The sequence below is a fragment of the Triturus cristatus genome, chromosome 2_2 (genome assembly GCF_964204655.1).
Source record: "Triturus cristatus chromosome 2_2, aTriCri1.1, whole genome shotgun sequence".
Classification (NCBI taxonomy): domain Eukaryota; kingdom Metazoa; phylum Chordata; class Amphibia; order Caudata; family Salamandridae; genus Triturus; species Triturus cristatus.
In genome coordinates this window covers 178,866,878-178,893,780 of record NC_140582.1, presented here as the reverse complement: position 1 = coordinate 178,893,780, position 26,903 = coordinate 178,866,878, and the positions used below count along the sequence as shown (strand labels likewise).

General features: G+C 43.4%; 1 protein-coding gene across 5 annotated transcripts in view; it reads right to left on the bottom strand.

Moving 5' to 3' along the window:
- Positions 1 to 26,903, bottom strand: part of PDLIM5 (PDZ and LIM domain 5) — a 565,292-nt gene that overhangs the window by 403,025 nt on the left and 135,364 nt on the right. For all 5 annotated transcript variants that reach the window (XM_085641149.1, XM_085641152.1, XM_085641151.1 and 2 more), the window contains exon 3: positions 17,046 to 17,197. In XM_085641149.1, the coding sequence (XP_085497275.1) occupies positions 17,046 to 17,197 (152 nt within the window). The remainder of the gene's footprint in view (positions 1 to 17,045; positions 17,198 to 26,903) is intronic.

Below are 26,903 nucleotides of genomic sequence, written 5' to 3'. Positions count from 1 at the left end.
TAAGAAGGCGTCTGAGGTGAATCAGCAGTATTGCGTGATCGGAATGCCGGTGGTACTTCCAACCCAGCAGAACTTAATCATAGTCAAATTTCGAGAAGCAAGTGTCGTATGATAATCTTAATTAGGTTAGCGGAACGGCCAGTACCGCCAGTAGAGTGCAAGTCAAATCCAGTAAGAAATCACTTAGTCTATGAGCAAAGATTATTCCCAGCATATAGGTCGGACTTGGGCAAAGTCAAGGCTGAACACGTGTATGTGTTCACCATATCAGTTTGGGTGAAGAGACGTAAACGCGTCCTGGCGGCACCGATTCCCTCGTTGAGGAACTTCTGATGCCAATCAATTGCACAGTAATATTGGAATTACTTCCTGCCTAGAGATAATCAACGAAACAGGGATATGCACTACCAATTTGCCATAAAGACAGTACTGTGTTCGGAAACAGGTTCAAGAAGCCCAGCCATGCTTGGTCATAATGAGGCCAACATTTAACACCATAATAACCTTCTAGTGATCGCCCTAATGGGGACAATAATATATTCACCACCCTAAACTAGCATCACACAAAACAAATGCAGCTCAATAATCAATGGCATTTTACAGCACATTTCAACAAACACAAAATTATGAGAATTATAATATGACCAATAGAGGATACAGCATAATTTTGATCTACTTCATAGGACCAGAACCACATAGGAAAATCAAACAGTTTGAGACTTCACTATAAATGATGGTTGTGAGGATATTGTTGAAAGGGATAGGAGGTAGAGGTTAGACAGAAAGCAATACAGACGCTGATGGTTTCAAGCAGTGATGAAATTCCCTTACAAATTTTAGATGAAGCATAAGATCTGGGGTGAAGTGAAATAAGAAGTGGTTACGTTTTGTATGACTTCGAAGGTAGCAAACGCCTTGATGACAGTATCCGGGTACGATCGGAACCGGAGTTTGTAATAGACGAAAATCCAAGGGAGAACCAATGTCTTGTCATAAGACACTGATTTCACGCTACACAGACAATGATATGAGAAAATATGAAGACTAAGGGCCAGATGCATCAAAGGGTTTTGCCCATTCTGTGTTTATGGGAAAATGTGTTTATGCATATGGCCCAAAATGCACTTGTGGGGCCAGGAGGGGCAGAAATTGTTTAGTGAACAGATTGGGAGCCTTGTGTAGAAGTTGGTGGGTGCCACTCCCACCATCCTTGCTATGGCCATCCCCATGTAGAGGTGGCGAACTGCAGGGACTATGCCATTTAAGTCTGAGCTAGCTGTGCCAAAGAAAAGTCGAGCTTAGCTCTCCGTGCTCCACTGGACAACGGGGGACTGTAGGGGCAAGGCCGGCTTTAGGGCGGTGTGACCAGAGCAGCCGCACTAGGCACTGACTCAGAGGGGGGCGCTGTGCTTAGCAATGAAATGATTTAAAAGCACATGCTGCAGAGTTGCTTGTACATTCAGTTTTCAGGCAGCAATACAAATGTTAAGATATCTCTGGTGATTAATGTCCCTGCTAGAGGGAGAGAGATGGTGCTTTGTCTAGGGGCAGTTTTGACTCACCAAAAAGTAGCGCAGACGGTTAATATGCCTGCTGCAAAGACCAGATCTGTATTTTATGTTGATAGCTGAGTTGATTAGTAAAGCCAGCCTTTACCAGCGCTTTCAAACAACTGAAATGTATGTGAGAGAGGGGATATGGAGAGAAGAGAGGCAATTTTGCTGGGTGGTAGCGGAAGAATCCAAAGAGTAGGTCAGGAGGGGGTGCCACAAAAGACTGTCGCACCAGGCGCCACCAGTGCTAAAGCCGTCCCTGTGTAGGGGTTACCCCACCATATTTAGGGGAAGGATATCATCATTGATTTTCAGTTATTCTCACTTTTTACGAGCCAGGACCTCTGCCATTTAAACAGGCCACCTACCAGAATTAAAAACTACAATCAGTTCTGAGTTCCACTTAAGGGAGATGGTTGGAAAATTAGCTAACATTTGATGGCGAGATTAACAGAGAGATAGACAAACCGATAGATTGACAGACACCTAAATCGATTTTTGAAGAATGATTTACAACCATACATTCCCCTTCTAGTGAGAGCAGGGCACTAGCTAGAAAGCAGACCTCTTTAACTCTGAAAGAACCAACTCATGCTAAGCCCTTGTCTGTGAATCACAGCCTCTGCCGTTTACATAATTATCTAATTTTTTAGAACCACTCAATTAGACTACAGTAAAATTTATAATTATTCAAGCATGTGCAATGCCTTATCTATTTTGGAACTGGTGGGGGGGGGGCACATTTTTTCTTTTTGGAGGTTAACAATTAGTGTTGTTCATTTCTAAAGCTCGCAGTGGCTTGGAACGTCCGTGCCCGCTGTTCCTTATCAACACACTTTGTGATCTAGTGCCCATTTGATGGCGGGCCCTGCTGTCATCATGTGCAAATTATTAAAAGCCACACTTGGCATACCATGGGCTCTTCAGTGACCAGGGTGTGGGACCGCACAGCACTTATGGCTGCAGAACGCTGAGGGAGGCGCACGCGTTAGCACCACCGTTTCAGGAAAACAAGCACGAATCAGGAGATTAAGCAGCAACCCCTCCCCCCACCCCACTCTTCTGCCCCACCTCAAGGCAGGCCACTTTCAGCCGAATGCCTGTGAAAATCCCAGAGATATGGGACAGTCAAGAGCGTGAGGGCTGTGTGTCAGTGTGAGTGTACGTGCATGCGCTTGACATTGCATCCACTTGCCTGAACCTACAGGGCCGGCGCTAGGCATGGGCACTGTGGGCAGCTGCCAGAGCCTCGCACTCAGCCCACCAGCATGAGCCCCCCCCCCTCCCCCCCCGCACTGGTGGTGTGTTGTTTTGATCCCTGCTGATCCAACTGAAAGAAAGGTGTCTCCTTGCAATTAGGGTCGATGGGAGGGGCCCCCTCCCCCACCCCCGGGCGTCTCAGGGATGGTGTCGGGAGGCCTAGGGGAGGGGGACACTTCCTCTTGTCCCAATTGCAAGGAGACCATTCATAGACACTGCAGGATTCCCATTGTCCAGCATTTTAGTGCCCCCTCAGTTTTAACTTTCAACCCTCAAGCTATTCTCACACCTTCAGCCCGATATGAGCTGTGAAAGAGGTGCTTGTAGGAGGCTGGAAGGAGGAGCTGCGGCCCAGGAGGAGTGTCACTTATGTCAATTAGAGGGGCCTTGCACATTCCCTTTTGGCCCGGGCCCCGCAAATCCTAGAACCGGCCTTACTGGACCAGCAGAACTTTGATTAAGCAATCCCTATGTTTCAACTGGAATAAACTGCAATGTGTAATTTGTATTACTGTCTGATAATATGCAGGTTTTAAACTTCCTTTAGGTTTCTATAGGAGCACAGAGATCACAAAGTATATAATTACCCAACCAGCCAAAGTGCACGGCACTTCCACTTATTTCAGCACACTGTGTCTAAAATTCGCTCTTCGGTCTCCAATGTTCTATTTTAAGCAATAGCGAACAAGGGACAGTGCATTAGCAGCCATTTTACTGGGACATCAAAGAGCACAGAGTCCATGCTGAGCACCCTGCCCTGATTAAGCCTATTGCTACTGACGTTTACATTTATGCAATTCTAACCCTCTCTGGTTCTGTATGTAGAAGGACGTTCCTTTACATAAGCAATTAGAGCACACTGTCCTTGATGCTTGTAGCAATTCCTGCCAGTTTGTTCAGAAAGCCCACCCTTCTAGCTGTCCAAAAACTCCACCTTCTGACCATGCCAGAAAGAGTAAGCCCTTGGTTGCACAAGACAACCCTTTCCAGACAGATCACATTGGTTGAGGGATGGAGCATACCTTGCCCATCCTTTCTTCTGTATCTGCCAGAGAATGCAGGAGGAAGTGTGTAGTGTTTCCACCTCGCGCGCTACCCGCGCAAGGTCAGTGCGCGCTAGTTGTCTCGCGCTGCCCGTTGGCACGCAAGCTCGTTCGATGGGTGACAGTTGGTGGAACGACAGTTGCAGGGTGACAGTTTGCAGACAGCATTCTTGGTGCTTGCACGCACTACTATGCCCGTCTGTGGGAACTTTATTATTAATTTGAATAAACTTACATTTCTACTGATCTTCGGCTCCAGATTAGTACATTCATCATGGCGACGAGCAGTAACGTGAAGTTCCCACACAGCACCCACGTGGAAGAAAAAAAGAAGTAGACGACACTGGCCACGTAAGTATCCTTTCTCTTCAGCGAGTGAGCATATCTCTTCAGAATTGTGCCGTGTGGTATCCGGAAGCTTTCGGGCCGAAAGTTTATCACCAGATCCCCTCCTGCTCATGACGTAGTGCACGCTGGTAGGACAGCAACAATCAAGGAGGAGGCTTGGCAGCTTTCTTCAACATTTCTTCTGGAAATACAATCCGCGGCATCAGAGTTAGGTTGCCCAGGTGATAAAGAAGCTTATTGCCTAATTAAAGTCTCCGCAGGCTCAATCTGAGAGTCGCTCAATGCTCACATTTTATCTAAAGAAGTACGTGCTGATTTTAAAAGTCATTTCACCGCATGGATATTTCAGGTACTATTTTTATTTGCAAGAAAACTTCCGGCAGTGTGAGGAAAGTACTATTTGTTACACGCACATTGCTGTCTACATTTTTCAACGAAATAGCGTGCACTTACTAACACGGTGACACGCACACCAGGTCAGTTTTAAGGGAAGTTGCTTTACGGATTTTGGTGACACCAACACCATCTATTACATACCAGCCTGCTTACAGCGTGCACGTACATCCACGGTGACACGCACACCATTTTCATTATTAATTTCATAAAATTTTAAAAATATGCTTAATTGAAGTCCTTCAATTGTTGCAATGTTATAGTGTGCACTTACTACACGGTGACACGCACACCATATCAGTTTATTAGATCTTTTCATTAAGGAGTTACATTGAGACACACTCCATTTATTTTTCTTTAAAACGGTCCACCTTAACTGTTCAATTTTAGGCGTGCACTCACAACCACAGTGACACGCACACCAACTGAACTATTAGTTCAACTATATATATGTATATAGCATACATGCTTTGAGTATATATTTACATTTTAAAAATCCTGTTTTGGGTGTTTGCGAATTTGTCCATCTTATTATGGCTGTATATAATTATTAACAGAATGCAGGCAGTCCAGCCTCCACCTCCATTTTTAGACTCTCCTGGAGAACCACCTGTCAAATGGAGACAATGGCTCGACGCATTTGAGACCTAGTTAGGGGCAATTGGGGCGCACAGGTTCAGACCTGAAAGAAAATATTTTTTACTCTTACACTCCTTGAGCTTTGAAGGGAGGGCTACCCTTAAACATTTGCCTGAGACAGAAGTTGTAGAAGGTGAAGAGCCAGACGAATACCAAAGCACCATAAGGAAATTAGCAAAAAGATATGATGTTCAGCCTAGTGTAGTTGTTTTGAGATACAAATTCTTCAAACGTGTCCAAAAGAATGATGAAGACGTTGATACTTACATAACTGCACTAAGGAAAATGATTGCTGATTGCAGATTTGAAAACTTTAGTGAGCAGTTAGTTCGCGATCAGTTTATAAGTCAATGTTCTGACAGAGCTATTAGACAAAAGTTACTGTTGTTGGAAAATGCAACTTTGGAAGAGTCCAATCGCATTGCCAAGAGTATAGAAACTTACCAGATTTCGGTGAAGGAACTTGAAAGCAAGTCTACAGAAGTAGTCACGTCAGTATGCCTTACTAGCTACAAGAAAAACAAAGATGCTCCATAATCTACTTTTTTTTAAGAAGAACTGGCATCTGTTTTAGGTGTGGTAACTTGGTTCATACAAAAAATGGTAGACAATGTCCTGCAAGAAATGTAGTGTGCCGGTCTTGTGGTAAAGTAGGCCACTTTGACAAAGTATGCCAGAGTAATAAAAGAGAAAATGTAAAGATAAGATGTGTCAAGGACAACAATGATACGGAGGAGGAAGATCCTTTGGAAGAGCTGAGATAAATGATTCTAGTATTACAGGACAGTGATATCAGGACAGGTGATCCCAATGACTGTGTAGACCCCTATGTTGAGATAACTGTCGGAGGAAAAAAAATACGTCTTCTGGTTGATTCAGGTGCATGGATCACCACGATTACTGAATCCCTCTTTAGAGATAAATGGGGGAACAGGCAGTTACTTCCCCCGGATCATGCTCCTGTGTCATATGAAGGATGAAAAATAGACCTACATGGTTATTTTGAAGATGTTATGGAGTTCAAAAACAGACGCATTCATGGCAGAATATATATGTTGCAACACATGGGTTAAATATCCTTGGATGGTTTCACCAGGGGTTGTTTGACAGGATGTTATGCCCTGGCGCAAAGGAACAAGTCTTGGCCATTCGAGATTCTACAGATGTAGAGAAGCTCCTTAATAAATATCCCAAGGTTTTCTCTGGGGAACTGGGTAAAATCAAAGGTTACCAACATAGAATAAAAGTAAAAGAAAACGCAATTCCCATAAAACATAAATTGAGATGTGTTCTGTTTAGTATAAGAGAAGAATTGGAAAAAGAAATGGTGTCCATGCACAAGAGAGGAGTGATCGAGCCTGTAGACTCTTCGGATTGGTCTTCTCCATTAGTAGTAGCATGGAAAAAAAAACAATGAGTTTAGGATTTGCATTGACTTGCGCAGTTTGAACAAAGTCATTTGGGTTGACTCACACCCTCTACCAAACATATCCGAAATGTTGGGCATGGTAGCAGGAGCAAAAATCTTCTCCAAACTCGATCTGGCGTCAGCATATCACCAGGTCGAACTGGACAAGGAATCACGTCATCTCACAGCGCTTAATTCTCCCGCCGGCATGTTTCAATTCGGTCACATGCCCTTTGGCCTTCAGTTTTCCAGCGCCTGATGGTAAATCTCCGCAAAAGGAAAAAAAAAAGTGGCAATCTTCCAAGATGATGTATTAATATACGCTGCTGACCAGTCCGAACATGATGCAACATTGGGTCAGGTACTTTCAACATTCCAAGACCATGGAATTGTGCTTAAGCGTGACAAATGTGTGTTCTCTAAAGACTCTGTGGAATACCTGGGTCACATAATCTCTAGCAACGGTGTCATGCCAAAACCCAGCCTTGTGCAAGCAATAGTGGATGCCTCAGCCCCAAAGGACAAAACTGGGGTAACATCTCTGCTGGGTCTGACTGAGTTCTATTCACATTTCATACATGATTATGCCACCAGAATACGCCTCATATCAAATTTGCTAAAACATCAGACTGAGTTTGTATGGGATGAAGAGTGTAAATACGCATTTGAAATGCTCAAAACACAACTTACCTCCGTCAAAGCTCTAAAACCATTTGATCCCTCGTTATGCTGCACAGTAACTGTAGATGCTAGCTGTTATGGTCTGGGTGCTGTCCTGACCCAGGATGTGTTTACTCAAGAAAACACCATTGGTTTCGCATCGAGGGTATTGAGGGACTGTGAATCACATTATTCAGTCATAGAAAAGGAACTTCTTGCGTGTTGGTGGGCCATTGAAAAGTTCAAGTGCTACCTATGGGGAAGAGAGTTTACCCTACAAACTGACCACAAACCGTTGGTGGCCATCTTGGGAGACCCCAACCATCACAACATCACAGCACATATAGCTCGCCTTGCATCCAAACTGCTCCAATTCAACTTTGATGTCGTACACTTCTCTGGAGGAAAGAGCGTTCGAGCTGATGCGCTCTCAAGCTTGCCTCCTATTCAAAATCAGTCTGTAGTTGATGAAAAGCACATTGACGATGATGAGCATGAAGACTGCATAAATGCAAGTGTAGAACTACAAAATGTGTGCTCTGTTGGTGAAGCCAGCTGGCGTTCTGCCATGGATTCTGATGGAATTTTGAATGATGTAAAGAAATACATTATCAATGGGTGGCCAAAAGAGAGAAATGTTAATGTTGATATACAGTCATTTGTTAAAATCGATGATGAGTTGTCACTTGAAGATGCTCTTATTTTCAGATTAGATAAATTAGCTCCCCCTGACAGTATTAGGAAGACTCTTTTATCTAAAGCCCATGAGGGTCACCTGGGAGCTACTCTCACTAAACGAAGGATTTGTGAGTACTTCTGGTGGTCCCAAACGGACAGGGCCATTGATGATCTAGTCAGCAAATGCACTATTTGTGCAGGTAGTGATAAGTCACTACGCACATCTAATCCCCCTCTCTCTCCCATACCCCTTCCTGAGAATCCCTGGGACAAAGAGGATATTGATGTTTTGGGTCCTTTCCACACTCTACCTCATCAGACTCAGTTTGCCATAGTGTTAGTTGACTACTACTCTAAATGGCCTGAAGTCAAATTTGTACATAAAGCTGATTCTAAAGAGATTTTGGAATTCATGAAAGAGATCTTCATGAGGGAGGGTTTCCCAAAACTTATCTCTGACAATGGAGTACATTTAGTCTTGGCTGATGTTGAAGAATTCCTTAATGAATCTTCTATAGCCCATCTAAAAAGCTCACTTTATCATCCTCAGACCAATGGGCTGGTGGAGAGGCTAAGCAGAGTCATTGGGGATTGTATAAGGTGGGCCATTGATCATAACAACTCTATTCCCGCTGCTCTAAGAACTATGTTGTGGTTCTACAGGACCACACCCCGCTCAACCACGGGTGTCTCTCCTTTCGAACTTCTCAAAGGCAGGAAGCCCAGCACGAACTTTAGACCAGCATGGATGTCTAAGTGGTTCAAACGCAGTACATCTGCAGCAGAGCTTGATGTTATGGTTAGAACCAAAGTTGGTGACGTCCAAAACAAACAAAAGACATATTTTGATACTAGGAAACATGTCTCCAACAGGGAATTTGCTGTAGGTGACTTAGTCAAAATAAAGAGGCAGGGTTTTGTCAAAAAGGGTGATTCTAAGTTCAGCGAACCTGTCTCCATTGATAAGATATGTGGTAGTGCAGTACTTGTCAACAAATGTAATTGGTGGAATATGAACAAAATTGTAAAAGTTGGTGATAGTGCAAATGAGCAGTCTAGAGTAAGTTCTGATGTGAACCATTGACACTATCCTGTTTCCAGACAATGTGATGTTGATGTTCTCAATAACCCTCTTGCGTTTCATAGGAGGAGTACCAGAGTTATCAGAATACCCTTGAGGTACAGGAGATTTTTCTTCGGTTTTCTTCTCTTGCTCATGCTCTTTCTTCTTTTCTTTCTCTTCCTATTTCACTTTCTTTCTCGCTCTCTCACTCTCTATCTCTCTCTCTCTCGCCACTCTCTTGCTCCCTCTTCATTTCCCTTGTTTTCTTCCCTTAAGAAAAGGAGATGTATGTAGTGTTTCCACCTTGCGCGCTACCCGCGCGAGGTCAGTGTGTGCTAGTTGTCTCGCGCTGCCAGTTGGTACGCAAGCTCGTTCGATGGGTGACAGTTGGTGGAACAACAGTTGCAGGGTGACAGTTTGCAGAAAGCATTCTTGGTGCTTGCACACACTACTGTGCCCGTCTGTGGGAACTTTATTATTAATTTGAATAAACTTCCATTTCTACTGATCTTCGACTCCAGATTACTACAAAGTCATATTAACCAAGAAGAACATCCATGTGCCAGCAGATATGAAGCAACCAAGGAAGACAAGCATTCTGGGCCACTGTACAATATCAATTTAATAATGATGACCTTCAATTTAGTTCTTTCTCCAAGTCAAATGAATATAGTTTTGAAAGTTTATTTGATTTTTGTGGATTTTGTGAGGTCCTTTTTCGGGATGCGCCATTAGCACTGTCCAGTGAGCTGTTCACGGTTTATAACTGTATGTATTTATTTATGGTTTTAGTTTAGTGAGGACCAGGTCTAGGAGGCATCAGAACAAAGAATTCACAATGGAATTCATATGCAATGATCATATTAATATTCAAACAGAGAGGAAGGATCATTAGATAGAATACAGCTGGAAGGAGCCAACATTAGACTAACCAGTCTGTGCCTGATATAACCTTATTCAGAAGGTAAGTGTGAGCAACAATGAGCCGCTGGGACTGACAGGACAGTTAGGGCAAACAACATTGCTGATAGAAACCAACATGGAGTAGGAGTATCAAAGGTGGAGAGCGAGGAGGTGACTGGGAACGTGGGGAAGATAACGAATCAAGGAGGGGGCTGGGCACTGGTAGGTGTAGTCCCAGTGAGAGGGAATGCATACGCTAAGCATAGCCTGGTAGCATACACATTGTGAACTATTAAGGGTTAATATTTAATTGATTAATCGGATTTCTCAGGAGTGCAGGATACTTTAAATCTAGAAGTAGTCTAAATGATTGATCGTGGCAATCCAGGAAAAACATGCAATGTTAAAGTAAACTGAAAAAAGAACAGCAGACATATATGAACACAATCTAAATGGAAGAAGAACTATAATGTGGATGATCCTCAGATGTATATAATCTACACAAAATACTATTTTAAAGTAATTTTGGAAGGAAAAACTGATTTTCAGGGTCCAAGATGTAGGAAGCATTAAACAAACCAAAGAATCTGGGGCTCTTACTGGTGTTACCTGCGTTTCATGTCCAACTGTATGGTCAAGAAGGTTGGCACAAGTCAAGATTTGATCAACAACTGTAATCAAGGCGGCCATGTTCAAAATGATCACACTACCCAAATTCCTATATATATTACAAAACACATATTACAAGATCCCGGAAGAGATCTTTACCAAGATTGAGATGGAAATTTGACAGCTATTGTAAAATAATGGACACCCCAGAGTGGCCCTGCAGACACTACAACTAAATCCATATATCGGAGGGATCGCCCTACCGGATAGGAGAGCTTATTATTGGACAGCTCACTTAGTAGTTGTCAATGTCTGGGGTTATGTGCAAGGTGACCATCCCACATATGCATTAGAAAGAACTTAATTCTAATCCCGGTCCTACTTACATTACCTATATGGGTGGAAGGGAGCAAGGATATTGGTGCCGGTAACCCAGGTAAAGATAGAGGCATGGATTAAGGCAAATAGGTGTATGGGATGGGCTAATAGGATTACATGAGAGACCCACTCTGGACAAGAGAGAGAGATTTAAGGAACTGGGGAAGTTGAGGGGATTCAGGACCTGGGACCTAATAGGCATTGCTACCATTGGTGATCTCATATCTTTCAGTTCCCTCCAAAGTGATTATCAATTACAGAACACCCAAAAGTTCAAATATATGCAGCTTAGTTATCCATGGAATGCAGAGGGCTTGGAACCTTCTAATATACCCGAGTACGCCCCTCTGGAGGGTAGGCGGCTCATGGGAGAATTAGAGGAAAAAACGGTCTGCAACATGTGATGTTGAGGCGAGGGACGTGAGACCTGTGGCACTGCGGGCCTACTTGAAATCTGGACTTTCAAAGTTTCATCCCCCCAGCCCATAATAGCCGACGGGAGCCAACACAGCCACCGGCTTAGGCGCAAAGCAAGGTACAGGAGGCGGGGGCATGCAAAGCAGGTGCCACACTCCTGACTTAGCAGGTTGTCATAGGGCTGGCCGGACAAAAAGAAAACTGATTGCCACAGAGATTCAGTGTCAGAAGAGATGCAGGTAAGGCCTTAGGACCATGACTCGTCACTGTGAGGCGCGGACGGATTAGGCTGGTGCAGTCTGTGCCTCTTAGTGAGGGCTGCACACTTTAAGCATATTCCACACCTCTAAACCGCTCCTTCAATTGAGTTGTGAATTGCTAACACAAACCGCTGCCTTCCACCCGTTTACCTGCCTTACAGTCACACATTGCACACCGCTACTGCTACTGTTATTGCTACTTGTACTGCACACAGCACTACCTGCAACCCGCTGCCCGTGCTATCATCGATATATACTGCACCACTTATTAGCCTGCATGCCTACCAATGTCTCCCCAATTCCTCCTCCAGCTCTACTTTCCACTTTCACTGCCCATCTGCAGTCTCCCAATATGTCCAAATCGGACTTTGGTATTGAATACAGACTTGACACGGACGCGGGAACTAGCCCCATACCCAATAGGTTACACAGGGTAACAAGGTCCCCATACAATCCCTTGGCGCCTTGCTTCCTGCCTTCAGATATCTGTGCTCATATCCATCAGAATCACACACAGGAACCCTAAGGAGTAAGGCAGTACAAGCTTAACCACAAGCTACATAAGCTATATAAAAGCAAGCCCCGATAACACAAGTAATATGAAATCTGGAACAAAGAGAGGACCTCCCCCAGTGACCCAGCAAAAGCAAAAACCTCACACGGGGGAAGAAAAAGTTGTTGCCACAACTTCCGCTACTTTGGCAACATTAGTGGCAGACCCAGGTACCATAAAGACCATACCTCAAATATCATCCAAGCACTTAAGTGAGGATGTATTTTCTTCCCTCACGATGGACAAAAAGCACTTAAAGCACCGAACCCACATTTTTTCTTTATCTTAAAGATCCAGCAGTAGCATTTTTTACATCAAACGTAGATATTCCAGGTGTGCCTTCCCCTCTAGAACAAACCATTTTTCAACAAATTGCCTCACACGGCCTGGCCCAAGAAACAACTGAACGAATGCAGCAAATCACTACTCGTATGCAATCCCAGCTTGAAAGAGATGAGCCAACACTTGCATCCTAATATTTCTACTTTACCCAAGGGCAGGGCATTGCCTGTGCCAGTAAACCAAGCACAGCCCAACAGAGGACTGACAAAAGACCTTAAAGCTTCAAAGGATCCCATGAGGCAGGCTAGGCCGCACCAACAATCGTCTCACAGGCGTATACAGGAGCAGGCCCTTGAGCCAGCACTGATATGGTAACCTCACACCATTTGGTCAACTGCAACAACCTTTACCTCATCGTTAAAGCACTTGAAAGTGACCTGGAACATGCAACACCACTCACAACATGGAGGTGCTCAACCGCAAACTTCAATACGAGCAGGCAGAGTGCTTTAGTTCCTCTGTCAGCCAAGCTCATTAATTCACCTAAGATAGAACTATCGCACAACAAAAATTGCAAACACACAGCCATTACCACACATTTAGCAACTACATCTACCACCCAAGGCATCCAGGCCAACAAAATGCCCTTGCTCACTCCAGTAGAATGGGAAGCAATGGTAGCCTCATACGGAGGAGATTCGGCGGGGACTTCTCAGGATGTCAAATCCATGGCACATGAAATTGGCTCAGCCAACAAGGCTAATGACATCTGGGCCTCCCATTTAAGAACTTTTCAATCGACAGTTGAAGCTCTTAACTACCAATCGAAGAAAATGGACACTCAGATAACACGTTCATCCCTGGTATCGCTACAAACATCGCTGATCTAAAGAGTCTCATTATAGGGGCCCAACAAGTTTCTGACACCATACGCCCCATCTGCACCTGCTCCCTGTAATTGGACAAGTTAGAATCGCTACCTTCAGCCCTTACCAATTGCCTTGAAGAGTTCAAGTCCAAACTAAAAGCAGGAACATCACTAAGGCAACTAAACCGTATGCCACCCCAGCTGCATGCAAACTACAGAAGATCCCTTAAAATGCATTAGGCCTCAGTAGGAAAGAGGCAAACATAGAAAACAAAGGCTTAACCTACTCTTCCTTCACTCCAGAAACATTTCCACACCCTAGTGCGTCTGCCATGAGTTGCACGGCAACAAGCAGCAAACCACACCACTTCAGGAGGCAGAGGATCAGAACAAGCAAAGAAAAGCAGGGGCCCAGGGGCAGGAAATACGTGAGGCACCAGACTGACAGTCAAGCAGAAATCAAAGAAAGAATAGTGGTAAAGTGCAGGATAAGAAAAATAATCCAACAGTGTACGGTAGCATTTACTCACTTTTTTTAAACTCAAATTCCAATCTACACAGAAGCAGTGGAGCAGGAAGTGACTAAGACATACACTCACCTGATGCTAAACTCGACATTCCAGATGCATATGTGGAGGGAAAACTCCAAAAGTTTCTTCTACATCAAAGCTGGCACTAGGTATAATAATAGGACCCTCACATCCACTCTTCAGTTAACTTCTGGACATGAGTAAGGACTCTCAGAGGAATGCCCTGCTGCCTATGGCTTGCTGTGTACTTCAGAGGGCAGCACCAAGAGGACTACCATGCTACCTGATGCCTGCTTTGTGCCCTCCATGAACTGTCCTGCCTAAACCGAAAACTTCGAGAGTGACTCAAAGGGCTAGTTGGCAGGTCTGATGATCAGAATATTGGGCACAGAAAAGGCTACAACCATCTTGAAAAATCACCTGGACACAGCCTCAGTGAGTCCTAATCCTCCAGGTTGTGCCCCTCCAGTTCTGGACCATTGGAAGTGGTGCTAAAGGTGCCCAGATAGCCCAAATCCAAAACTTGGGACTTAAAACATTTTCTGCCTAAAAGTGCTTTGAGAACAGAGAGGAGAATGGCACCTACCTGCTTGCCGATCCACCCAAAGTGCATCGCCGGTTGGCCTGACTTCACGGCAGTTCCCACTATGTTCTTCTCAGCAGTAGCCAATAATGTTCAGCGGCTCCTTGCAGAAGAGGGATCCGGCCTCATGGAGCCCTTGTTGGGTGCGGCCTGTAGCTTCGTCCCACGGGGATTTTCGAATTCCATAAAAGAGACTAAGTCAAAACTTAGATATCTTCACTGAATCTTCATCTAGTGGCTTCCCGAAGACAATGCCTACTCTCCTCTTCAGAACGGCCAGCTGGCTTGCCTTGCTGAACTTTACTTTCGCAGACATTTGTTCTTTAATATTCCAAGCCTGAAGGCAAACAAGACTGGGCCCAATTCCCTTTGTGTACCGAAAACCACGTTCCATCGTGGCCGGCCATCAATTTAGACCTTTCCCCAGTCTTGTGTGACTACATGTCCACGGATGGCGCTTTGATCGTTTAGGCGCAATTTTCCACTTTAAGCTTAAAAAATTAATAACTCCAGTTCTACTGATTAGATTTTTGTGACAAATGATTAATAAAAAAAATATTGTATTTTCCTGTGCTGTGTTTTCACTTTGTTGCTGTTTAAGTGCTCCATAAATATTTTACACATTGCCTCCAAGTTAAACCTGACTGCTTTTGTGCTAAGCTACCAGAGGGTTAAGCATAGGTTAATGTAGTAAATTTGTTGTTATTCACCTTTACAAGGATTATGGTTGTTGCTCAAGTAGGGTTTTACCCCCCTCTACCAACAACCCAATCTCCCACACCCTACCCTGCCTTTAATAAATAAATTAATAAAATGGCGCACAGCTACTGTTTATGTCACCAATTCCCATTCTTGCCCTTTTGCAATCCTTTTACTCATCCAAACGCATCTGTGCCTGGCACATGTCGCCATATGAATTACTGAGCCTTCTCTGATTTTCCACATCACCCTTACTAATGTACAGGTACATAGCATCCCACTGCCCCTGTGGCGAAGCGAGACACTCCTTATTACAATTCTAATTTACCTATCTCTCACATACCCTCACCCATCACAATGCAGGGCGCTGTGTGCCACAACATGATAATCGTACCTCATGTGGTCATTCCACATGCCACAAAAACACTTCCCCACATAGGTTCAAAATAAAAACACCACCCTTCCAACCACACACCCTACATGGGGTAGCTTGCAATCTGTGTGGGTGAGTGCTTCAGCATTCCACATAATGGTAACAAGCACTATACAAATGCTCCAATACGACAGAACAAAAAATAAGTGACTACACACGTCGAAGATCTGTTTGAACTCTCACTGCATCACCACATTCAGAACAATAGAGCACCACTGGCAATGAGGACTATCTGGTAGCTCTGTCAGTTCTGCAGCAGTGCCAACCAGTCTATAAAACAAGTACACTGTAACTCTGCAGTAAGTGGCAATGAGCACAACACAGCAAACAGAAAAACAATGCCACAAAGACATGAACCCAGCACAAGTGGAAATCTACCACTAGACAAGAAAAGGGTGAAGGGAACTGAAGATCTGCCACTAGTAGGGCTGAAACATATACTGGCTAAAAAATCTGGTTAATTTAAAATTACAAGCATGTTTACACTTATTCAATGAGGAGACACAGACCAAGGGTGTAAACTACACACTACCCCTATCAGAAAATAATTCTTATGCCTGTATGTACTTATTTCTCTAATTCAACATATTTTTCTCTTGCTGCAAGCTATCCATTTAATACGTCCAGGAGCACTTTACAAAAACACATCCTCAAACTAGGCCAAACACAATTTTATAAATGCTCAAGTTTATTATTCTGAGAAGTCGAAATAATATTTTATATTGACAGGCTTCTTCATCTTTGACAAAATAAACTAACTCGTACACCTTCAAAACTTCCATTAATACAGATTTAGGACTCAGTTGATCTGCTAACTAAGAGTGTATCCCCAGAAAGAAAATCCTCATACCTATCGCTTTTTCATTGAAAACACTTAAAATAAATCCGTGTGGAGAAAAACAATGTGTAGAGTTTGCAGCACAGAAAGTCATATTGAGCAAAGCTCTTACCGGCCAAATAAAACAGTAGGTTAATGCAGATACTACATCATGTGAAGGCACAAAAATACTAAGGCGGCATCAAGCTTCTCACAACGAACAAGTCCGGATATTTTGCATCTTAAACACAAGTGAAGTTCTAATAACTGGTGCATGAAATAATTTATGATTTACATTATTTGGAAAAAAAATTCTAGACAACTCCATAATAGGAGGCACATCAATAAAATTCTAAAACGCAACCAAAATCTGTATAGACCATACTTGTTGGGAAGTATTCAACTTTCCACTTAAAACTTTAAGCACAGAAACATTTACCTCACTCAGGGACCTATGACAATCACTACTGTGACACACATGCAACAAACACTGTTCCTTCAGTTGCAACCAAGGATTCTCATTGGTATCTGCCGACTGCCTCGACTGGTGGAGATTGAGCTTCAAGTGACCCTTAGCTCCTGCCACGTTCACATTTCCTCGCTAACCAATACAAGTAGACATCAGTAGCTTGAGTATGTTGCCAACATCTGAGAAATGCTGTACTCACTTTTGGAGAGTCATGTTCAAGGCACCGGTGCAGGCTCTGATCATGTTCTGTGCATCCAGGTGAGTGATCCCGTCGGTCTTGATCCCATCGATGGTGAGGACCTTGTCCCCGATGCCAACCTGTGCCTTGGCCGCCTTGCCACCATCGTTCAGCTACAAAACACAAAGGCAAACTCATTAAAAAGTGCAAAAAGACTTTAAAAACATCTAGGAATATAGTCACTTGGTTGGTCATTAAAAGCAGCATTTTCCAGAACAGGCAGTACTGTAAATACAAGTGTAGGCACTAATGTGAACAATACACAGTGCTCTAATCTGATTTACATTGAATTAGAGAACCGCGAAGATTTATGCAAAAGATACTGGGTCTGCTTGAGTGAGGTGTTGAATAATACTCAGTAGTCTCTGGAGTAATATCTCAGTTCATTTAGATTCTGCTGCAGACATATATGGTCCAACTCAGAGGCCATCACTGCAGACTCAGGATTTCATGCTTCTAAATCTGTTAAAAGGAGTACTATTATGGGAACCCCTTTTGGTGCTTATAGTAATTATCGCCTTGCTTGTGTTTAGGTTTGGATTTGTGTTTATTTAAAACAGAACCTTTGACTTCCCTGTCAGTGAAATGTGGACGCTCGCATGTGTTGTGTTTCTAAAGCTGCCGTACCTCCGGGTTGTCGGCTGAATAGCTGTGTCACTGATTTACAAAATAAAGGTTTTGGGAAAGGAAAAAAAAAAAGGAGTACTATTTGGGGGGGGGGGGGGGGGCAGTTAATTCCAAGTCTACACAGTGTCCACAGAAATAGACAGTCTACAATGGATACACCGTCATGGAGTTAGGCCCAGTCTACATCTGGAAACTCATGAGCATACATTCAATGTCGTCTGCACTCTGCACAAGAATTCTGCAGTAAGAGCCGGGCACCAATAGAAGCTGGTGTACACTAGCAGCCAACCATAACCTCATGTGCAATAACCCTCAAACTATTGGCCAAAATAAAACTCGAAGTTTCAGAGGCAGGCTTGTTAATGTACGTGACGCGGGAATTCTGTGAATCAACCTTTAGAGCGGCAGCTGATGGCATGACCAATACCAGACATATCATGAACGAGTGGTTGTGCACCACCAACAACGCGCCTCTAAATCTCAAGAGTCACGCCAAGGTCTCTGCTACAGATTATAGAAAACACTGATAACTTGGCTAAAACAAATCTCACCTGTGCAGTAAGGAAAGATCTAAACCAAATAATTCCGATATTACCTACTAACCCGGATGTACCTCACTCCTGAGCTGATCTGATCTGTAACTGCCTCCCTGATTGGCAGAGAAACCAGCACTTCCCTGCTGTTTCTAAGCACCTGAAACTAAAATTTAATTGATCATCTCTCAATCAACAACTGAATGAATATTCTTAAAAGTATTAGCTATCGACATATTTGTTTGTAACTAAGTGCTATGATGTATACACAGGCTGGCACGCCACTGCTGTGAACAACTTCAGATACAATTTAACAGGAGCAACTATTACAAGAACTAGCTGTATTTTGCATGTATGTTGAAGGCGGTAAACCCCTCTCCACGGTTTCATGAGTTAAGAGTGCATGCTATAACATTTTTCCATGTGTGTCTGTACCCAACATTTGTCAACTAAAAAACATTGCGCAGATTCCTTAAACATTGTTAGTGTCATTGGGCATCGGCCGACAAGGGTGGCCAGGTCAGAGGGTAGATGGGATGTAATCAACCCAGGATACTGAGTTTAGGTCTAGTGTCGAGAGCACACACTCAACCTCCAAGTCACTCTGTGTACCAGGGATAGTGGAAACCTGGCTACATAGTGTGGCGACAGCTCACACGTAACTGCTAGTGAAAGGTTTACTGAGATTCTTTCGTTAACCTTATATTTATTTAAGCAAAGCATCAGTCTGTAAACACTGTAAGAGCAAAGAGAATCTTGTTCTGTGGCCTATGCAAATAAGCAATACCCATAATTGGTAGTGTAGCCTCTAAGATCGATCAAGCAGCCTACAGAAAAGAATAATCAAGGACCCATTTTGTTGTTATAGTATACTAACTAATTAGGTACTGCTCTAGTAAAGTCTGCCTTGGGATGCTGGATTAGATTTTCTACAACCAGTCCCTTCCTTTCTATTGTAAGGTAGATGTCTACGCACCCATGCTTGTGGAACCCAGACCTTAACTAGGAAGGCAGAAATTAAGGAGGACAGGTTGGAAGACATGGTTGGGTGGGGAACATCACGGAGGGTCAACATATAAACTAGAGGGGAGGAAAGTCAAAAAAGGGTGGGAAAGACCACTGGAATACTACATCTCACGACAAAGTAAGAGGCAGGTTTATAAAAGAAAAAAGCGTTGGCAAAGCCAGTAGGTCTCACCTTACAATGAGAGTACAGAGCTGTTGGCTTTGCCAATGTTGGTCTGTAAAGTATTGTTTAAAAAAAATAAATTTAAAAAAACATTTCAAAATACTGGTGGAAAAGCAGATACATCTGATTATGGTATGTCAAACCAGTATACTGAATTCAATGTTTTTAATTATTATAAATGTCAATGATTTCTTTTTCAATTTTTTTTCACCCAGGATACACTGAACAGAAATTCAAAGTGAATAAATAAGTGCCAAGGCTACATTTACTTTTCACAGGAGTCATCCATCTGGTGGTCTGCAGTAGCCCAGGGAGCAGATTTATTGACCTCTCGGAGAAGTATCATGTTAAATGCACCTTCTGCCTCATACACGGAGTGTAGCAGATGGTCCTTCCCCCCAGCGCTATAAAAGCCTTTGTGCACCAGCTTGTGCGTTCATGCAGTATGTGGAATGCAAGAGATATAACAAAAACAACTTTTAAAGTCTACCCTTCAGCCCTACCCCAGCAAAAATATCCTTGTTAGGATTGCAACCTGAGAAGTGTGTGGGCAAAACAGAGTTGTGGGGGGTATGTGAGGTGAGTGAACAACCACACAAGCAAGAGCACAAGAAAACACACACACTCTAGAGGACTAAGGAAAAAGACAAGCATTGTCAAATCCAATTGGTCGCACTTATGTGACATCTATTACCTTTGAAAATGTTTTCTTAGCTATGCTGTACAGCAGCACAGCTGTTGTGGAGCAGGACTTCTGTAGAGCATAACAAAGTAAAAACAAAAGTGCTATGATATGGGCAATGCTGACTGAATCATAGCAATGTGTTTTTTACTTTCAACCATGCTATACAGCAGCCATGCTGCCGTACAGCATGACTGAAAGCACACTGCTAAAGCCAAATAGCTCTATGGTGGAAGGGGTGCGTGAGGGATGGGACAAGCAACAATGGTTTGGAGGCGGGTGATATGGCATAAGCAACAACAGGGGGAAGCAGCAACAATGAGCAAGCAACAATGCAGGAGGGGACAAAAGGCAAGCAATGACCGAGAATGGAGAAGGAACAACGACGGAGCAAGCAAGGACGGAGAAGCAACAAAGTGGGAGTGAGAGGGGGCAAGCTACAATACAGGAAGGATATGGTGGGACAAGCAACAAAAACAAAGGGAGAAGAAGAAAAAAAAGTACCTAAATCCCAGCGGAATGGCCCTAATAAAAAAAATAATGATCAGTTCTTAGTCCATGCTTCACTGAAGGGAAAACAAAAGAAGAGAAAGTGATATCCCAGCATGCCCTGTCCAGTCAGGAGCCAGCAAATAAGAGTGACAATAAAGCCAACAAATGGAAAGATTTGGATGGCCTTCAAGCTAACACAAAATGTCTTGAAGTGACAGCGCATGCGCTGTCTCAGGTGGGACCATAGAAATTAATTCCCAAAATGTGAGCAGAGGAAGAATGAATGTCAGCCAATCAAAAGGATCGTTAAGAGGCTAGGCTCCAGGAGTGACAAAAAAAGAAGAGGAAGGCAAGTCATTGAATAGGAAGCAAGCAAATGAGAGTGACAAAGCTAGCCAATGGATAGCAATGGTTGGGCTGTAAAGTCTTTCGAAACTAGATAGCTTGCGCGGTCTGTCAGGTGAGACCTAAAAAGGGAGGCTAGACAGTGGTTGTTAAGAGGGAGAACAGAAGCAGGAGAAAAGTGGTGGTGTCAGGTATGGAAGGCTGTTGTAGTTATTGGATAGGGTCTTCATACAAAAGCCTGGAGCCATTCAAGTGTGGGGTAAATTTACCTCAACAGCAGGTAGGTCCTGTCATGTTTCCTTCCACCCTCAACCGGTCCTTATATCCCAGCTTCCACTACAGACCACACACCAACATTCTATTACATAATTCACCCTCAGTATACTCCGACACCAGCTCCAACATACAGGGACTGGGAACTCACATAAAACAGAGTCATGGTCAGTTTCCCAGACATGACTCTCTCAATAAAATTAGAAACTCCTACGGGTAGGGTATTCAGCGTGCATTAGGACTTCGTTACTAGAAGATCCTCAAGGCATCAGTCTTTGAGTGGCTCTCTCAAAGCTTTACTGACTACTCACCCCTCAAGGCACTTCCTGTAGGAAAATATTCTCCAAGGAGTTTACCCTTTCACCTGACCATCCTCAGCATCTCCAGTTGTGTGTCTGTTTTGACACTCCTCGATCAGTTGGCACCAGCCTTGCCTCTTCGTACTGACAGAGTGACCTTGTATAGTATTTAAGACCACAGGGCACAATTTATTATGGGCGGGGATAAATGCAGACTACAGTTTAGCACTACCCAACGACATGCAAGCATCACTCCATCTAGTAATCTGCTTCTGACAGGCCACAAAACTATAAAAGGCTACTGGTCTATAAACGGTCCCAGTCCTTTGGGCATAGAAATTCAAGAAGGGATTCTTAGTTCACCATTGCCCCTTGTTGGCAACACAGTAAGCCTCGTTCCAAGATTCTACAACTTCCCTCTGAAATTAGATGTATTTTTGATCCCTGGGTGACAAACACTTCAAATTGTCTGCACATGCCAGTTTTTTTCCTAGTCTCGAATTCGTACCAACCTCACGTTCAGTCTGTGCTCCGACGGGAATTAAGAACAGGGCAGTCTTCAGCACATCGCAGGTGCCACGGATCACATATGATCAGGCTCTCATTTTATAGAGACCACTCTGCCACTCAGGACTTTCTGTAGCATGGGTGTGGTACCTCCTTGGGAGGATAGGGGTGACAAACCAGGAAGCGACATTACGGGCTACGAACCCAGCCGAGCCCTCCTGCTCTAGTCAGCACACAGGTTTCAAGACAGTCTTCTGCCACACTGCAGCCTAGACACTAAAGGGTGGGGACATATACAATGCAATTTCTTTATTTCTAGTCAACGGGTTCTCGAAAAGGGCGCAATGGCTCTATTTCTTATCACCGGCTGCACATATTGCCAGTTGTTACTGGAGTGGATGGGTCATCCCTTGAAGTGGAACCATTTGACTGTTGAAATTTCAGAGGGAAGCCGATGGTTCATGCACCCACCATGTAGGGGAAGTAAGTCAATAATGTGATGCAACAGTTGATGACTACTCCTGAGATTTTAGAAACAGGCTTCTTGATAAGGGCCAGAAGGCTCGTCTCACAGTCTAGGATCAGCTATCTTTGGCTAGAAAGTTGTTTGTCTTTTTTAAGGTGTCAGAACTACATCATAATAGGTTATTTGACAATCCAAGAGAAGGAAACCAACATAAACATACAGTAACAGAATTAAAGTTATTTTTAAGCCCGGTGGGAAATTGTGCTGAACTGGAATGTCCCTCCTTAGGCAGAAAAACAAAAAATCGGTATATGTTGCTCGTGGAATGTTCTTGGGTTGTGGCTGCAGTACATGAGGGCGGTGTGAGAGAGAGAGAGAGAGAGAGATTGATTAGATTTACCATCCGGATCGCCAGAGGAATGCCTCGCTGTCTGTATGTCAGATGAGGACTTATGATGCACCAAGTCCCTTCCACATGTGCTCCTTATTTCAAATCTGGGATCAACTCTTGTATGCCTGGATCCCTCTTTGGAGGAGAGGTTGCTTTTATGTCTCAGCTTTTTTTTTTCCAGAGAGACTTGTTCAAGTTTCCCAAGATCAATTCTAGCAGCTTGGAAGTAGTTCATATTTCAACAAAATATGAATTGTTTATCATTTAAAGAGTGCTACACATTCCTCCACTGACAGATGTAGCCTGGGGGTATTTTAAGCAGCTAACACAGTAAACTTGACAGGTGTGGAGATTAACATGTGGGCAAAAAGTGCCAAGCGGTACCCTTTGACCAGACTTGTGGCATATTATCACAACAGAAACAAAGTGGTATGGGGGTGAAAACACAGCAAACGACGTGTGGCTGAGTTAAGTTGAATGGTTTGCACATGGCATGTTATGGCCTGGGATTTGAAGCTGATGAGTGAGGTGGCCTGGCAGATGGGGATTAGGAGAGAACTACCAGATGCAAAATGGGAAATGCGGACACACGCTAGCTTAGAAAAGGAAGATGTTTGGGTATGTTATGAGGATACACTTAAACATCATGGAAGGCAACGACTTTTGTCTAAAATCACACAATAAACAATTAGCACAAGAGCACTGGGCTGAAGATGCTATAGTGTTCAGAGTCAAAAATGTCTGCTTTGGGGAAAATTAGAACACACACGCCTGTGTACACCACTAATACACACCAGCTGTTTGTACCAGATTGGACTTCAAAAAATCTCTTTTGATGCACCCCAATTATTGAACCGTGACGTCGAAGACATCTAGATCTCATTTTTGATTTTATGTGGATCAATGCATTCTCATTACAGACTTGTTAAAATATTTTAAATTGAGGGACTTTCTCCTATTAAAAGTAGATTCCTTGCTTAACTTCATTTTATGAAGCTTAAAAAAACAGTTAAAAATGTTCCTCCAAATTTCATTGCCCTGAGTCAGAGACACATGGTAAAAATGTGTCTCACTCATTACGCTCCCAATTTTCAAAACAGAGGTCTAAAACAGGCAGCTTGCAGATCTGCAAACTTTAATGAAACATGGAAGACGTACTAGGATTCTGCAGAGATAGACGCAGTACGGTAGAGGAATAGTAAGAAGGCTATAGTTGAGCATTGAGATACAAGAGTATGTAGAAGATCAATGACCGAGTATAGGTAGGCATAGCGGAACTTGTTCAAGGAAAACGCTCACAGTTCATAGAGAAGGCATGAGGAACCAGCCAGGATAATTAGAATGAAGAGAACAAAAGGCAACATGAGCTATAGGTTATTGACCAATCCCACCGACAAAGAAGACAGACTGTAGACCAAGACGTGTAAAAAAACAGGGTATGGGGACTTTCGGTCATAAAAGGGAAACAATGGATCTATTGAAATCCTGTGAAAAGAGTCTGCAGAGAATATTTCTTTACGAAGGGAATTCACCAGGACAGATTCAGCATCCAAAGAATGCCATTGGTTTTGAAAACTTTGAAGAGACTTGTTACTGAAGAAGACTTCTGCAGTAGAGGTTTGCTTAAGGAAATGTTTCTCCAGAATCAAAACAAGCATTTGCAATGCAATAGGTCTCGCATTTAAGCGAGACCCATTGCATTGCAAAGGGTAGGCATCACAGACAACGGGAGGGAGGGTGGGCGTGGAGAAGGCATGGACAACGGAAGGGAGGAAGGGTGGGCGGGGGAAAAGGCACAGACAATGGAAGTATGGGCGAGGGAGCAAGATGGCACGGACAACGGGAGGGCAGAAGGGTGGGGAGAATGCACGGACAACGAAGGCATGGACAACGGGAGGGAGGGCGAAGGGAGAAAGCACAGACAACGTGGGCAAAGAAAGCACTACAACGGGAGGGAAGGAGGGAAGTCAAGAAGGCACCAAACAATGTCATGCCTGCAGTAGGAGAACCTCCTTAAAGAAAATAGTGCTCACAGTCTAAATAACACGTACTGTGTAACAACCGAAGAAAAGGGGCCAGTCGCCATAGGAGGTGACAAATGAAGGGGAGGCGATACTAAGGAGGAACTAAGAAGCCTATTGATGATTCAGAAGCCAGCATTTAGGACGGACAAGGACATTAGCCAATGGCAAATATGGGTGGAGAGTGGGTGGGGCTTCTATTCCCTACTCCTCTACAATAAGTTTCGCAGAGCAGTGCATGAGCACTGGCTCTAGGCTCGACCTAAAAAACCATGAAACAGACTACAAATGTGTACTTATTCCACAGCAAGCGTACATTGATATGCTTGTGATATACATTGCTCGAAATTTCAAACGTGGCAATCAATCTGCATATTTAGTTTATCTATAATATTAATAAAATTTGATCAGTTTTCCCACACAAAAGGAAAGGAACTATGGACCAGAGATACTATCCACATTCACAAACCAGGGATGTGCAACTGCTCACCAACTGGTCTCTCAAATGCCAGAGATCTTCCAGGGGTGGGGGAGGAGCACTACACTACTCCATATCCCGCATTATTGGAAGACTAGAAGCAGCGGGCTCTCTTTTTGAGGTGCAGCTCCAAAGCGCAGGAACTCTCTGCCACAGCATATGAGTGCTGAAAACCTCTCTCTTTATCCAAGTACTAGCATAACCTACGCAACCATCATAGTGCCTTGAGAGATATGGGTGGAAGCGCAATCTACAAATTTTAAACAGAAATTGAAGGAATCGTTGGTTTTCCTCAGGAAGTTCCACTCCTGGTTGCTGTGGTCACTAACTCGTAGCATATGAAGATTCTCTGGCCACTGTTATTCCATTGCCTGCCAGGTGCCTTTCTTACTCTTGCCACAAAGAGACACGAGCGGCCCATATGTCCTTGCAAACTGGGTATTGCTATTCAAGCAGAAAACAACGTTCACAAGGAACTCATTTGCATCATTTGATATATTTTCTTGCAAGGAATAATTTACCTTGTGTGATTTAAACACAACTAGAAAAAATGAGAAATTAAACCACAATTCAATTAGGCCTATTACTTTTGTAGCAAAGTTTGTAGGAACCCACAGAACAATTATTTTAGCTGTACCCACTTCAGCCGAAGTGAGTATAATTTATTTTGCATAGACAGTGTTTCAAGTGAAAAGGAGACATAAAATATTTCATTTGTGTATTTACACTATATACATTTCTACAATTTGGCGTGACTTTGTGAACGCAGTGAAGTGACCATAACCAAAAAGGTGCAATAAATGTAGTGCTATACAAGAATGGTGACAATGGTTATTGGTAATTAAACAAGGGGAGCCCTTTTAGGGTATAGTAGATTACATTTTTCATAAACAAATTTGAATTCGCAGGGGCACTCCCTCTTTCACTTGTCGAAGACGTTTCGGCTCTCTCGTGATACAGGGTCTCTTCAGGACGAGAATTCTGGGGATCAGCAGCACTGCTAAGGTGCTTGAAGTACAGGATTCTTCCTACTATACGGGTACTTCTCGGTTAGGTATATGGATCCCTGTTGGAATTGGCCGTATTCACAGTAACACAATGTTATTGTAGCTCTGATATAAAAAACAGTGAATGAATAATTCAGTTATTCTGGATTTTCCATCACAAGTCAGTTAGTACCTATCTATTTCACAAAGATTTGTGCTAGTCCTCTAGTTGTTTTACTCTAGATGTGCTTCACTACAATTCTTTGGGAAAATTTAATAAAAAGCAGATGTAAATACGGGATGCATTTGGGCCGGCTCATCAACAGGGCACACCCAGGTATTTGTCCTGGGAAGCAGGCAACAAGGGGCAGATAAATCAAACCATTCCAATCATTACAACCCATTTTGATTGTTTTATTGACAGGGAGTAAGCTGCTGAAAAAATAGATAGACGTGACTAGCAAGGATGCTATAGGGATATATATTCGCCTCTTTAATAGCAGCCTGCTGCTAGCTGTCAGGATGCAAAT